This window comes from Eleginops maclovinus, chromosome 6 (assembly GCF_036324505.1).
Source record: "Eleginops maclovinus isolate JMC-PN-2008 ecotype Puerto Natales chromosome 6, JC_Emac_rtc_rv5, whole genome shotgun sequence".
Lineage (NCBI taxonomy): Eukaryota > Metazoa > Chordata > Actinopteri > Perciformes > Eleginopidae > Eleginops > Eleginops maclovinus.
The window spans coordinates 21,540,904-21,555,226 of record NC_086354.1 but is presented as its reverse complement, the minus strand read 5'-3'; the positions used below and the strand labels follow the sequence as shown (position 1 = coordinate 21,555,226).

Genomic DNA, 14,323 nt, shown 5'->3' with positions numbered 1-14,323 from the left:
GGTAACTTCTCATAACATTTGTTGTTTTTCTGTGTAAATATCTTAATAAATCTTATGTTTTAAACTATATTTGGGTTTTAGACTGACAGAATAACACATTTAAAGCTTTTATTTTGGATTTTGTGACGGTAGGATTGACATTTTTCACTTTTTTGTGACCGAACAATCAATCTATTGTTCAAAATCTGCAGAATAAATCATACTGAGAGTTATTAATAGCTGCAACCCTAGTGGAAATAGGAGAATTACTTTTCTTGCAAGCTGATTTTTCAACTTAAAGTGAAGTGAAGTTTAAATCTCGACAGGATGGGGTGAACAGTTTGTAAGCAACTGAACAAACGTGAAATCTACAGCGTGCTTCGCAAGAGGAACTGTTGTCAGAGAGGAGAGAAGTTCCTGTGAGGTTTGACACTGACAGGATAACAAGTGAAATATTGACTAGCTGTCCAGTTGGCTGTCTGACTACATAAGCGTACAACCAAAGCCAGGGAGGGGGGTTAGAGAGACCAGAAGAAGGATATTAAACAGGTTTCTGTTTCCGTGATCGGATGACAGATTCCCTTCCTTTACAGGAACTAACTTCTCATAAACAGGAGGTGACTTTTATTGACTGTAAAGGAAAAATCTCAGCGTGACAGAGGGAGACTGTGTGCAGCGTTACCTTTGGGTATCGTCTTCTTGTCGTTCTCCCCGCTGAGAGAAACACACTCGTGCTCCATCTCTTCCACTTTAAGGCGGACGAGAATCTCCTCGAGGTGCCTGACGTTCTCGGTGAACGATGGACGGAGCTTAGGATCCATCTGTGGGAGGAGAAAATGGAGATATGGAGACGGATGAGATTATATTTATGTACTGTAGCATTGAGCAGAAGCAGGGAGTGATTGCACACATCAGAATATTACCAGGGAGAGGCAGAACATACACTAACAATATTAACCTCAGATAAAAAGAAAGGTGCTACATGTTACATTTGATACACAGAAATTAGAGGTGATGCTTCTACAAGTATCTGGAAGTAGAGTGTCCAGGTAATTGACTATGTTGTTTAATTAAAGGAAGACTGTCATGTGACTTTTATTGGCACTTCGAAAGCATGCAGCTTCGAAGCAGAAAGTGGTTCAAAAGTGAGGAAAGAAAAGCCACTGGACAGCATAAGTGAGGAGAATTTAAAGGACAATTAAGGACAAAAGTTGAGAGTAAAAATAAGCAGCCTTAAGAAGAGGTAGACAGTGTGGAAGGGTTGGAAATGTAAGGAGCTGGGAGAGAGAAAAGAACAGATGAAAAAACAAAACAGAGGCCAAATATGTGTCTGAAAGTTTGAAGACAAGAACAGCTGACACCGAAGAGCAGCTGTGGAGAAAAGACGCCTGAAAAGAGACTGTAACATTCATATTAAACCACTTAATGAAACTACTCTGGAAAAAAGACTATGATGGAGGTTAAAGGAGAGAAGGCTGATAAAAGCGAGACGACAGACAGGAGGAAGAGAGATGGAGCCAATACAGGATCAGTCAGCGGGGGGGGGGGGCTAAAATCTTTAATACCCTCATCTTCTGTGGTTTAAAATAATGTACATTTGTGATTAATACTTGATGTAAACCAAACTAAACTCTGAAAAGACAGTCTGTACTTAATTTGGTATAATTAACTTAATGTACAAACACATCGTTTCATTTCAATAGTTCAATGTAACAGCAAATGAATGCATGAGTACAGAGAAGAGCCAGATCTACCTAGTAACAGATCCCAGCTTTCAGGGAAGAAAAGACCCCCCGGATAGTGAGCTAAATCAGATAAGTTAGATAATCAGATTGCCACTCAGAGACCAAAAGTTAATTAAGAAATTAAAAACAAAACTGTGGGAATCAAGAGAAAAAGACAGCATCAACGAGGACAAACATAACATTACAGTCACTGAAGACAATACGTTTAAGACTCTTTAGCATACATTTAATCTGGGATTACCTCTGCATTTAATTTCAAGATTGAATGGTGCACAAGAGAGCGCTTTACGGGCTTACAGGAACCCTGTATCTCTGATTTGATGGCATTTTTGTTGGCAAGCCTCAGTGTATTATGTCGGGTTGAGCTATTTTAAGGGTTGACCTACAGTCTTTAAGCAGATTTTCATTCGGTGGAGCAGTTTGGACTTTAAAGAGATGGACAAACACTTGTAATATTGCAATACTGTTAATAACTCAACATCCCAGGCGTTAAAACGCTGACTCACATTGCAGCAGTTGAAGGCCAGCTGCAGGAAGTCGGGCGGACAGTCTCCCACCATGTGCTGGAACGTGTGATAATCCAGGCCGAAGTTCTGCAGGAGGAGGGAAGCACACGGAGAGAGACGGACAGATTTGGATATATGGATGTTAAACAGGAAATTGGTATTTAGAATTCTAAAAGTGGGATAAAGACAGAGATGGACCGAGCGTCACCAGATGTTTGACATCCTGCAACTCTCCTGCCAAAACCCGCTCTGTGTCAAAGTAATCCCTCGGACACGGCCCTGCTGACTGCCAAGGTTGCATTTTGTCCAGTAAAATATTTAAAAAACACAGGCTGTGAGATGGAAAATATAATAGGGTTCCAAAAAGTACATTTAATATACAAAAATAGGCAAAAATAAAAGTTATTTGAAGGGAAAGGATTGAATCAACTGCATGAAATACTTATCTTACATAATTAAGGTTATGGAAAAAGAAGACTTCATATTTAGGTCAATAATATTTGAGAGTTTAAAAATAACGAATTGATGAATTCAGTTACTAAATGTTATGATACTGAGCAGTACTTTGATTTTATTACATTATAACAAACACTAATATACAGTATAGTGTATTTAATAAGATATAATGGATGTATAATATCTGCCAGACGACAAATATTAGCGAGGGTGTGTTTTATAAAAATCAACACGGAGATTCTTGGAGGCTCTAAAAGAACAAATGTACTTTAAGCTCGTGTGAGTCATGTGAATGTCACACAGTATAAAGAGGGTGTGAATTATTATGGGACACCTACAGATCAAGCTGTGTACAAAGCAAACATGGAGAAGGAGGGATAAGAGGTGAGAAACAGGTGAGAAGTGGAGGAGTAGTCACCTCTGTGCGGGGGAGGAAGTCGGGGTCAGCCTGCACCCTCGCTATGATCTCACACAGGACGATACCGTAGGAGAACACGTCGGCCTGGAGACAGACACACACACATTAGAACAACAAAAATGACCTCATTGATTTGTTGTTTTGCTAAATTGTACCAAACTTTCTGACCTCCACATTTGAAATATAACTCTCTTAATTACACACACTTCCAGATGTTGGATGAGAAATGGAAACAGTGCATTTTGCTTTGATGTACATCTTATTTTCCCCAGGCTTCCTCCTTTATTTACTCAACTACCTTAAAAGTAATCTAGACAATTTATACAGACAAGGTTCAAAACATGATTTAGTTGGAGGGCAGAAAGCATGGCTTATAAAGAAAATAGCCCTCCAGCTATCCAATCACATCCCCCCCCGGTCAAAGCCCTCAAATATCACGGCAAAATAACAACAAACTTCATGATAAACAAGCTCAAAACCATAGAACATCTAAAATTAAATCAGAAAAGAAAACATGTCAAGTCTCAAGGTAGGAATCAAACAAAGACACCCAGAGTTTTAAAACAGATGTCATTTGATCCTACTTGAGGTTATTATCTACACCATCTCAGCTTAAATCACTCCTTGCAGCTTGAGTTCAGAGGTGAAAGTGTGTGTACCTTCTCGTTGTAGGGCTCATCTCTCAGCACCTCTGGAGCCATCCAGAAAGGAGAACCAACCACGGACAGCTTCTCCACCTCAGCACTAAACACAACAAACACACACACACACAGATTAGGTAAAACAGGTTAATAAATGTGGTCTATTGTTGAATAGGAAGGGCCTGATAATTCAAGAAGCTTCAGATGCTTTGAGGTCCTGGTGAAGTAGTGGACTAGAAGGAGCAGACTTGATGTCCATTTGTTGAGTGTGTTTGTGGGAGTGTGTGAAGGAATGTCTTTAATCTGCCTCTGTCATGTCAATATGAAAAACCTGCTTGATAAAATAAGCCGATGAGCACACTCTGTTCTGGCTTTTCTTAACCCAAATGACCCGCTTGCTTTTTGTATTCAACTTAGTCTGGAAGTACTGGAGTTTTACCAGTGCCGAGAATGGCTGCTGTCTCAATACGTTCAGTTTAATGACTCCCTAATCCTTTAAATTTAGTGGCTTTTTCTTTGTATGGATTAAGCTTGGGTGAAGTCAGAACAGTTTAATCTCAAATCTGTGTGTAAAGTAGATGTGCTTCACTTCCTTAAAAAACCCAACCTCCTTTTAGATAGTAAAAAGTAATGGGTGTGGCTTCATCAGCGCATTATTCATACATGTTTACCAGACAGGGTTATAGATATTGTCATTAGTCGAATCAACTCTGTTCCTCAAGACATTTTAGATCTCCCCCCGTCATAATGCTAGAACAGTGATAGTATCCCCCTGTTATCAAAACAATGAGGTGGAGAATGTGAACTCTACAGCCTGCTATTAATGTCAGTGCCAGACACGTGTTAATAAATAACCCTGCGCCTGGTGTGAGGAGAACACTCACAAATAGCCGTCACAGGAAAAACGGAACGGAACAAAAGCATGGACAGAACCATAACAACAAGCGCACTATGGGGAATAATGGATCAAATATTAGGGAAGAAAAACAAGTTTAGCATTTAAGCATCAACCTGATTACTACGTCATGAATACTAAAGCGAGTATTTTTGCTTTGGAGCTACAAAAATGGCTTTGCTGACGAAACCTGGTAAAGTTTTGATCACTAGGGGGCAGATAAATATCAAAACAAGCCAAAGGTACACTACTAGTTTAAAATCTCAACACTGGATTATTAAATCATTATTGTTTGCATACAAAACTGTCTGGTCACCCATGAAGCAGACTTAGCATTCAGTTGTAGTCATCACCACCTCACAAGTGCTGTTTTCACTTTTCTGAAACAAATACATGGGCTTTTTAAACTGCTTAATGCTCAAATTAAATGTTGAGACACTGAATAGTTGTCGGTTTACTGTCTTGTGATTGGCTGGAAGTTTACAACCCATGGACCCCCTGGAGTTGGTGAACACTTGGACCTCAAACGAAGACTAATTTTGCCGCTAAAAACCAAATTGTGTATCTAAAAGAGGCTGCAAAGCTCTGTAGCAAAAGTCTGGTAATGATTATTAATGATTTATATAATGCAAAGTAAAGCAGCCCTGGACATCATTTCATTTCTGATAACGATCTAAGACTGTCTGTTTAGTATGAATTGCGGAACTCCTTACAGATTGGTGGGGATCTTCTCTGCCAGGCCGAAGTCTCCCACCACTGCGGCGTAACCGTTGTCCTCACACTTTATCAGGCAGTTCTGCAGAAAAACATTATCAATATTATCACATGTTTGGTTGAGGAAGTAGTGACACCAAGAAGAAAAAAAAGAGAATATATTTCAGACATGCACTTCCTTATTGGACTCGAGCCTTCAGTATGACCTTCAAAGAAATGTCAGAAAATGGGAATTACCAAGATATTGCAAAATGCTTTTCTGTAATGTTTGGACTCTTCCTCTTAGACCTAAAGGGAAGTATTCATTTGTTGCAATGGTCATTTATACTATCCTGCAGTTCTGTTATTGTACACACCGAATGCTTACATCCCACTTGGTTACCGACGATGCTGACGTATATTCTATTCCTCACAATTACAGGTTTATATGGACCCCGCTGCACAGATAAGACCGTGGTTGTACTGGGCTGCTTCTAGGTGTGAATGTATACCTGTGTGAATGTGATCAAGGCGTTTCTGAGAAAGGAAGAATTGCTCAAAGCGAAACTCACCCTGAATAAATAAAAAGTTCACCTATGTCTTAAAACTGTCGCCATGTCTTTGATGTCTTTGCGTCATAGCCTTTCTTCTGCTTGTATGTGGATTTATAGATTATAGCGGAAGGGTGTATCTATAGGAAGAATAATACAGTATGACTTCTAAACATATAAAAGCAGAGTGCATGACATAATTAGAATATAAAAAGAGGAAAAAGGTTGCTTTGTCCTGTGATTCAGAGTCAAATGGACATTTCTAATATTTTCAGGAAGTTTAATCTGAGAAGTTAAACCACAATATTTTACCCCCAAACTGCAAAGCTGCTCACGTACGGTTTCAAGTTCACAGCAGGGTCCATATTGTCCCCGTTCACCTGCCAACATGGCTGTGGGTCAAGTTGGAAAACTACAGGCCTCCGGGTGCAGATAATCACATCTGACTGTGACACTGTGTTCTTTACAGAGAGGTTAATGGGGCTAAGAGTGAGAGAGCAAGTGTTAAGAAGCCTAGCATCCTTAACATTTGCATCCAACCCAAATCTAAATACAGAGTTTGGCACATTATCCTGGAACCAAGCACAGATATGGAGTCGTCAACAGAGAATATTTGAATATGTGCTGGACAATAATCTCCTCAAGGAAACACTGCTACACAAGAACGCCTGCTGTTCTATTTATAGCGAGGGTTCCTCCTCTTAACGACCAATTAGCCCGTGTAGCTTACCTTGGAGGTGAGGTCCCGGTGGAATATGCCTTTGGAGTGCAAGTAAGCCAGGCCGCTGGCGATGTCGCAGGCCAGTTTCACCCTCATGGGCCAACTCAGATGTTTGTTTCCGTCTAGAAGCTGCTCCAGGTTTCCACCGTTTATGTACTGGAGAAAGAGAAGTAGAAACACAGATGAATAAAAGGGTAAATATCAACAAAACACTTGACACACTATAAAAGGAACTGATTACTTAAATGTATATAACATAAGTCTTTCAAATTAAATGTACCATATTCTGCACATTTTCAGGTTCATATTGGTATTTAGTGTCTCTACTGGGACATGTCTCCATGCTCCATTAATGTTCAAAAAGCTCTTTATTTTTCTGTGTGCTGTTTTTACTCTTTTTACCCTCTGTCTGAAACCAGAGCCCAGTCTGCTCTGATTGGTTAGCTGGCCGGCTCCTTTAGCCTATCATGTACAATGTGTTGGAGCGCTAGCCAATAGAAACGTGAGTGTTACATAGTGATGTAGCAATGAAGTACAGAAGTAAACAAAGGAGTCTGATGGAGGCATTTAAGGCAGCGGGGGGAGTGTGTGGGAGAGAAACTCCCTCTGGACGGAACACAGGGATTTTAGCCTTTGAAGACCATTTACATGCACAAAAACACACTGCAGGAAAAGGAAACCCCAAAAGCATCACAGGGCCTCTTTATAAAAAATGGTGCTGTTCCATGAAAGAAAGAAATTGAACATCACACGTGCTTCCTCAAAACATGAATTGATTGACAGCATTTCTGCATTTGTCTATCGTTTTTTTAGCTCTGTAGATGTGAAACCATATTTCGCAGAAACTCAATTTTAGATATGGCTAATGTGGCGTGAATACTGCAATTATAGCAGCTCTCTGTTTCCAGTGACAGAAACCGCAGACTGGTTAGATGACTTGAAAAATCATTGGTGAACTGGTGACACGCTTATCTACCGAAAGGTCATTACTAACTGCATTACACAAACCAACTCCCCTTTTAGCTCACAGAGTGCAGGGTTGTTTGGGTTACAGGCGGGCGGGTGGTCGGCCTGGGGGCTGGCTGGTGTATCGAGCAATCGGCTGCATTTAAAAATCTGGCTGTCAGATTATGAAACAGGCCGCTAGTTTCATACATGCGTGAATGGGAAGCGTCTGATCAGGCTGCAGAGCGGGCAGCCAAGACGGCAAATCAGCTCAAGGGGTTTAAAAGTATCCGGGGTCTTTCACTGTGTCTGTCAGCTTTGATCCAGAGTAACTCGTCTGACCTTGCTTCTTGCATGCAAACACACAGACGCACTAATCTCACGTCCGCATATCACGAACAACTAGTCGTTAACTAGATAGAGCTGAGATGGGATAAAGGGATGGTCTGGTTTAGCTGTGGTTACCGGTATGACTGAGACTGAGAATTAGGACGCAGGGGGCTGAGGGCGAGGGGAGGATGTCTCCACTTCTTCACGCGATTGAATTAACTGAACCCAGATTCATTCTTATTTCCAGAAACTTTAGCATGTTTTTTAACAGTTAGTCTGTATGGATGGTTAAGGTGTTAGATCAACAAGACGATGATAACATTTAAAAAAGATCTAAGTCGATGAGAGGCCTTTCTACAACAAAACCCATTTATTTCTCCTAAGCTCTGCGTGCCTTTTGCAGCTAAATGCAGACTTACATCCCTCAGCTCTGAAGACCACTCAGATCCTAAGTACTGAGATGATTCAGCCCCTAAAGAGCAATGACGATGTGTTCAATCAATGCCGTCTTCAAGAAGGTTTCCTTATGAATATAACTGGCTTGTTGCAGAGTAGATTTACTTAGGATCAGAGCCACGGATCACTACTGAGGAGAACATGCTTTGCCAACACTCATTGTGATACAGTTAGCTCAGGAAGTTGAAGTATGTTATATAATGTCTGTAGATGTCTGTTTTCACTAGAATGTAAACTGATGGAGATAGGAGGTCTTTTTTGAGACTATTTAGAAGCACTGTTTGTCTTCAGATCCAACAGTAAACATTCAATAAAAATATTCCAATATTCCAGATTTCCAAAATCTAATAAATAATATATAATAAAAAATAATCGAAATTAAAAAATAACGGCAACATTTCAGAATAAAACAACACGGATAAACAAAACAATATGGATATGAATAAGGGGGCATCAAACAGTGCTCATTGTTCAGGCATATTTTTAAGCAATCCATAGAGGTACAGTATTTGGTATGAAAAGCTATTCCAGATGTCTATACCCCACAATGTTTGTATTATAATTATTTAAAAACACGCCCTAAATGTTGCTTTCCTTGCAGTTTTATACCATCAATTGTTCTGACAGACACACACATAAAGACCCTATTCAAGACATCAGAGGATTAGAGTATTTGTCAAACTAATTCCTCAGAAGGCACAGAATTCAACATCTGTCATCTGCCTGGTTGAGATGGGAAAAACCTCTGGAGACAATTACAACTCATCCGACATCATTCCTTTATCATCTCATTTAGGATCTAAACAGCACCCATTGTTTCCTCACGCTGAAAGAGTACGCAGAAGTGCAAAGGGAGCCTGGTCCGATATGCTAATCACATAGTTTAGTGGAGGAGTGCACCTGCAACTGAAAGAAAGTCGATGAAGAGACATTTTGAAAGAGCCTCTAAAAAAAGTCTTCCCTGGATTCATGCTCATGCCCATGATAAGTCGATATCCCAGGATAATCACACAACATTGCACACATTTGAGCGTTACATCCGTGCCTCACCATGAGTGTGTATTATCCTAGATTGCTTAGGAAATGAGAGACATATGCTGGGCGGAAATTCCGCTGCTTCACTGTCCCTGTTTCAGGTTAAAAACCCTGGAAAGACTCAAACAAAAGGATCCTTGTTTGCTGCCAGGAACTGCTTCAAACTGCAGAATAATCCTAGCATGGGTCAGGAAAAACCATTAGCACAGATTATAATTGTAGGAGCATTTCCTATAACGTGAACTACATCGAGATTCAGACAAAAAAATGCTTGGGGGGTCTAGATGAAAAACCTGGGTGCCCGGGATACCTGGAACAATCATGCTTCATACCATTGTAACGATTGCAGGAAAATTCCATAAGCTTCGTGATATGCCAAGATCAAAACAGAAATATATACATTGTAAAATCACTGTCTTGTATGCAGTTAAGCTGTGGACAATGACACCGTAAAAATAGAGCTGGTCAGAGCCAGTGAGGTAATGATTACACGGCAGCACTTGGTAAACAGTGCTCAAAGAAATGCTGATACACCTCAGAGCTCGACATGGCCTGAGAAGACTGAATCTGAGCTGACCAATAAAACTAAAATCAGAGGGAACACTACTCGGATAACAGCCTCATGGGTTTGGCTTCTTAGAAAATACATGCAGCATTGTCCAAAAGCTGTGAGATTGCACAATCTTTGGCTTTTCTTAATGATGACATCATTATAAGTGAATCCATCAGATTGATTTAGCCTTTGTTCAGGTTGTCTGCACGCGCCTGTGTGTGGGAGACGGCGAGAAGTAGCTCGGGGGCCAAGCAGTATCGTAATTCTCCACTTCCTCTGAACGCGGCCTCATAGTGGGGGTCAGGTAACAAAACAGCATGAGCCGGCTCGCAGGGTCAGAGCATTCAGCTCGGCCCTGACACGACACAACAGGATCTGTTTACCCCGCAGCGGGAAAAGAAGACCTACCGCAGCGGGCGAGCGTGTGTTCATGTGTGTGTGTGTTATACAATGCATGGATTGACTTTGCAATCACAGCATAGGAGGAAACATGCGTGCGTGTGTGTAATTTGGCATAAGTGGCGTCTCTTATGCAACTGCAGAAAGTTGATGTTTGTCTTTGTCTGTCGAGGCTACAATAAGCACATTCACTGAGCGACAGTGTAATCGCAGACATGTGCGTGCGCCTGGAAGCTCCTTTAACAGTGTTTGCTTTCTTCACAGAGGATGAATTGTGTGTTTTGTTGCACATTTACATGCATTTGCCACACTAAAGAGTTCACAGAGATGCCTCCTGAGACCCCGGTTCAACTGTTGAATGTATGGACGTGTGTGCATTTATTATGAACGTGTGATTGTGTATTCTGAGTGTGAACATATAGGCCACAGCATATACTCTAGAAGAGCTCAGGACGTCTAATTAAAACATTAATTTAACCATAAATTAATAAAAAGTACATTTTGTGCATTACCAGCAGGGGGAGAAAGCAAGAAACTAAATGACAAAATAATAAAAATATAAAGAAAAATCCATCCCAATGTTCCAGAGTCCAAGGTGAAGCATTTATGTTGATGTGTGTTTGTGTTTAACAGTCAAAAACTCCCAAAAACAAACATTTAATTGAACAAATATTTAAAGCAGCAGTTAAATTCTCATATTTTCTACTTAAAAACAGAAGGATATTGCTATTTCCTTCTCTCTCTCACACACACACACACACACACACACACACACACACACAGACATACACACGTTAAATATAGGCAGTGTGCAGCCTGGAAACCTCGCTCACTGAAACCCTAATGGTGTCCTCACATTATCTCTAGAGAATTTTATTAGCTGCCTATATCAAATTGTCTCTCGCTCTCTCTCTCTTCCACACACACACACACACACACACACACACACACACACACACACACACACACACACACACACACACACACACACACACACACACACACACACACACACACACACACACACACACACACACACACACACACACACACACACACACACACACACACACACACAAATAAAAACACAGCCCAAGTGCTTTATATATATGCTTAGGAACATTGAGTTCTTTTGGTTTTCCACAATTACAGACCAGTGTGTTTCTGTGTTGGGTTCACTGGTGACGTGATGTTCACCTGAACATTTACAAACACACGGGTGCGTGAGTTCAGAAGGTGATGCAGAACATCAGAGCTCTACCTTTCATTAGTGGACACACTTTGATCTAACACACACACTGTATGTTTTTCAGATGCTTTAATGTGAAATGGTGTGTTTCCTACCTCTGTCAGAGCGTGGAGCTGGCCCTCATGGACGCACACACCCTTGAACCTGCAAAACACATGCAAGAGATTTTCATAAGGTCATGGTTTGAGAATGTAGGAGCAATGTATTAAACGACTTACGAGGAACTGGATTAAAGATACAGTAATAACTAAATTAGCTCACAATGGAGGAATCTAGTAAATGACATGAATGGGATGGAAGAAATAACCATGAGAATAAGAAATAGAGTTCATATTTCTGATCAAAGACGGGGACAGAAGATCGACGAAACATTAATAATGACCGGGTATGTGTCGGTTATTCTTATGAGTGATTGTCAATCATTATGTTTCTTACTTCTCCTTTTCTGATCTGTAGTTATTGAATGAATGTAAGCGTTCATTTTGTTATCTACAGTAAGACTTGTAACCAATTAATTTATTGAAATGCAAATAAAAGACACGAGTTAATCTTTGAGACAAATAAATACAATTGAATGTGACCTAATTGAATCACACAATTGAGGCTGACACACAGACATGTCTTCAAAACTCACAAGGTATTTAATTTAGCATTTTGTTTTAACTTTTTATTCTAATTTATATGCACATATTGCCCTTATATCTCCAACGTATTTGATCCATGTTTTGTCTTCTTTCTATGTTGAGTAGAAGATTGTCATTGCCAAATCTACGCTCTAGCTTTTGTGCATATGAACAAAAACGCCTTGCTTAGTTCAAGCACCCACGCGTCTACAGGGTCATATAGATTACAATAATGTTGAAACATCGAAACAAAAAACTAGCTTGACCTTCTCTGTGTGAGTAAACAGGGAAAGCAGGAAGAGTAGTTAAGAAAAGATTAAGATTCCTGCAGCAAGACCAGACAAGTGATAAGTGTCTGTTAACAGGAGGATAATAACAGCTCAGTTACTTCACCTGCATTCCTTCCATTTCTGCCTCTACCTGGCCTATCAATCGTGCTTAATAAAAACACAAGCAGGAGCTTCGACTCGCAAAGTTTTAGATGTGTTTTTAAGCCCAAAAGGTTGGAAAACATCGTTAACCTCCAGAGGACCGTGCACAACTTCAGCGAAAACAAAACAAAGTGTGCAGAGCAACATGTAAACCAACTTTGTCCGAGAGCGGCGTTAAGGGCCTCGTAATTCTGAAGGTCATCTTTGTGGGTCCTCGTTGGGTTTTAGCTAACAATGAACCCCTCAGTGTCGGCCTGTTAACGAACACACACACACACACTCACACTCCACTGGGTTTAACAAAGATGGCATTGTAAAAGATGCTGTACGTGTGTGTGTGTGCACGAGTACACAAACACACACACACACATTTCTATGCATGTATGTGCATGTTCATAAACACACACACTCTCCCAGCCTGGAGCGCATGGCAGAATGTGACAGAAAATGTGTTTACTACAAAAAAAGTTTCTCTTCTGGGATCATTTGTATTCTCATTTCTATAAAGTTTTATTTAGTGGAATCCTTTCCTTTTCCTGTCGTAAAACTCAAGGCCTGTTTGTAAGTGGAGCACCTTTTAAATACAGGGGGGGCGGGGTACAATAATACAAAGGACATTAAGTGTATTGGAAAACTTTGCTTTTAAGGTAATTAGAAAGTTGTGTGCGGCATTGTGCTTGATAAACTACGAGCCGACTGCTTCCTAAAGAGACCTTCTGGGTTAATATGCATTAAAAATACCAGATTATCATTTTAATAAGACCGTTAACTAATTAAACTAGTCTAGGAACTTGGAAAAAAGGCATATTGCTTCAGTTAAAAGCATTAAATAATGAGGAAATTGTTTTAAATTCACTGCCAAACAATGAAACACAAAGAATAATTGTGTTGCGGTCAAGAGGCGTGTGCATACTATATAGCATTATGAAATAAACACTGATTTCATTGCATTTAAAGCTTCCAATTTCAGTATCTTAATGACTTAATGAGAAGTTTTGTTCAAAATAACTTCCACTAGGTCTGATCATATTTTGGCTGTCTTTGCTTTTGGTACTGAGGTTTAAAGAGCTCACAAAATATTCAGTTAAATGATGCATCGTCTTAAGTCAGAGATGTACAAAAGGAACAGAGCCAAAAAACGCAGTGTCACTTCAGGACCTCAGTGCCAGGCTTAAGGGGCTTACAGTGAATCATGCTAGTCCTCTTTAGTCTGACCAATGATTGACTGTAAATCTCTAAAATATTAACCTGATTGTTCATAGCCTTGAAAGGGTCCTCCTCACTCTTTGCCTTCAGGCAGCTGCTGCAGCTCTAACAGGAGCTGGCAGCTTAAAAACCCATTGTTAATAGGCTCTGCGTTTGACACAGTTTCCCACCAACCCCAAAGGAAACAGGTCACAACCACAGACTCAGCAAGTGAGAGCTAAGAGGCAGAGGCAGACATTAATATAATATATATTTAAGAACTGAAAGTTGCAGGTGTTAAAGCTAAAGACTAATATAACAAGTCAAGGATTTACTCTTCATTTACTGTGAGCAGTTAGACCTAAACTGTAAAGCCTTAAATAATATTACGGAAAACTTGTTATGGAACAGTGATACACAACAGGTGATTAGTCTCTTACACCAGGGTCAATCATGTAGCTGATGTAGTGTGATGATGCAATAATCAAGTAAACAACAAAAAGGAGTAACAT

The 14,323-nt window shown here is 40.2% G+C and overlaps 1 protein-coding gene across 1 annotated transcript in view; it reads right to left on the bottom strand.

Annotated features, from left to right (window-relative positions):
* The window catches only part of LOC134866296 (dual specificity testis-specific protein kinase 2-like), a 30,464-nt gene that overhangs the window by 4,696 nt on the left and 11,445 nt on the right, over positions 1-14,323 (bottom strand). Inside the window, exons 5-11 of the mRNA XM_063886389.1 lie at positions 11,668-11,716; positions 6,615-6,761; positions 5,354-5,436; positions 3,764-3,848; positions 3,105-3,188; positions 2,231-2,317; positions 662-800 (exon numbers count right to left, since the gene is read on the bottom strand). Of these exons, the coding sequence (XP_063742459.1) occupies positions 662-800; positions 2,231-2,317; positions 3,105-3,188; positions 3,764-3,848; positions 5,354-5,436; positions 6,615-6,761; positions 11,668-11,716 (674 nt within the window). The remainder of the gene's footprint in view (positions 1-661; positions 801-2,230; positions 2,318-3,104; positions 3,189-3,763; positions 3,849-5,353; positions 5,437-6,614; positions 6,762-11,667; positions 11,717-14,323) is intronic.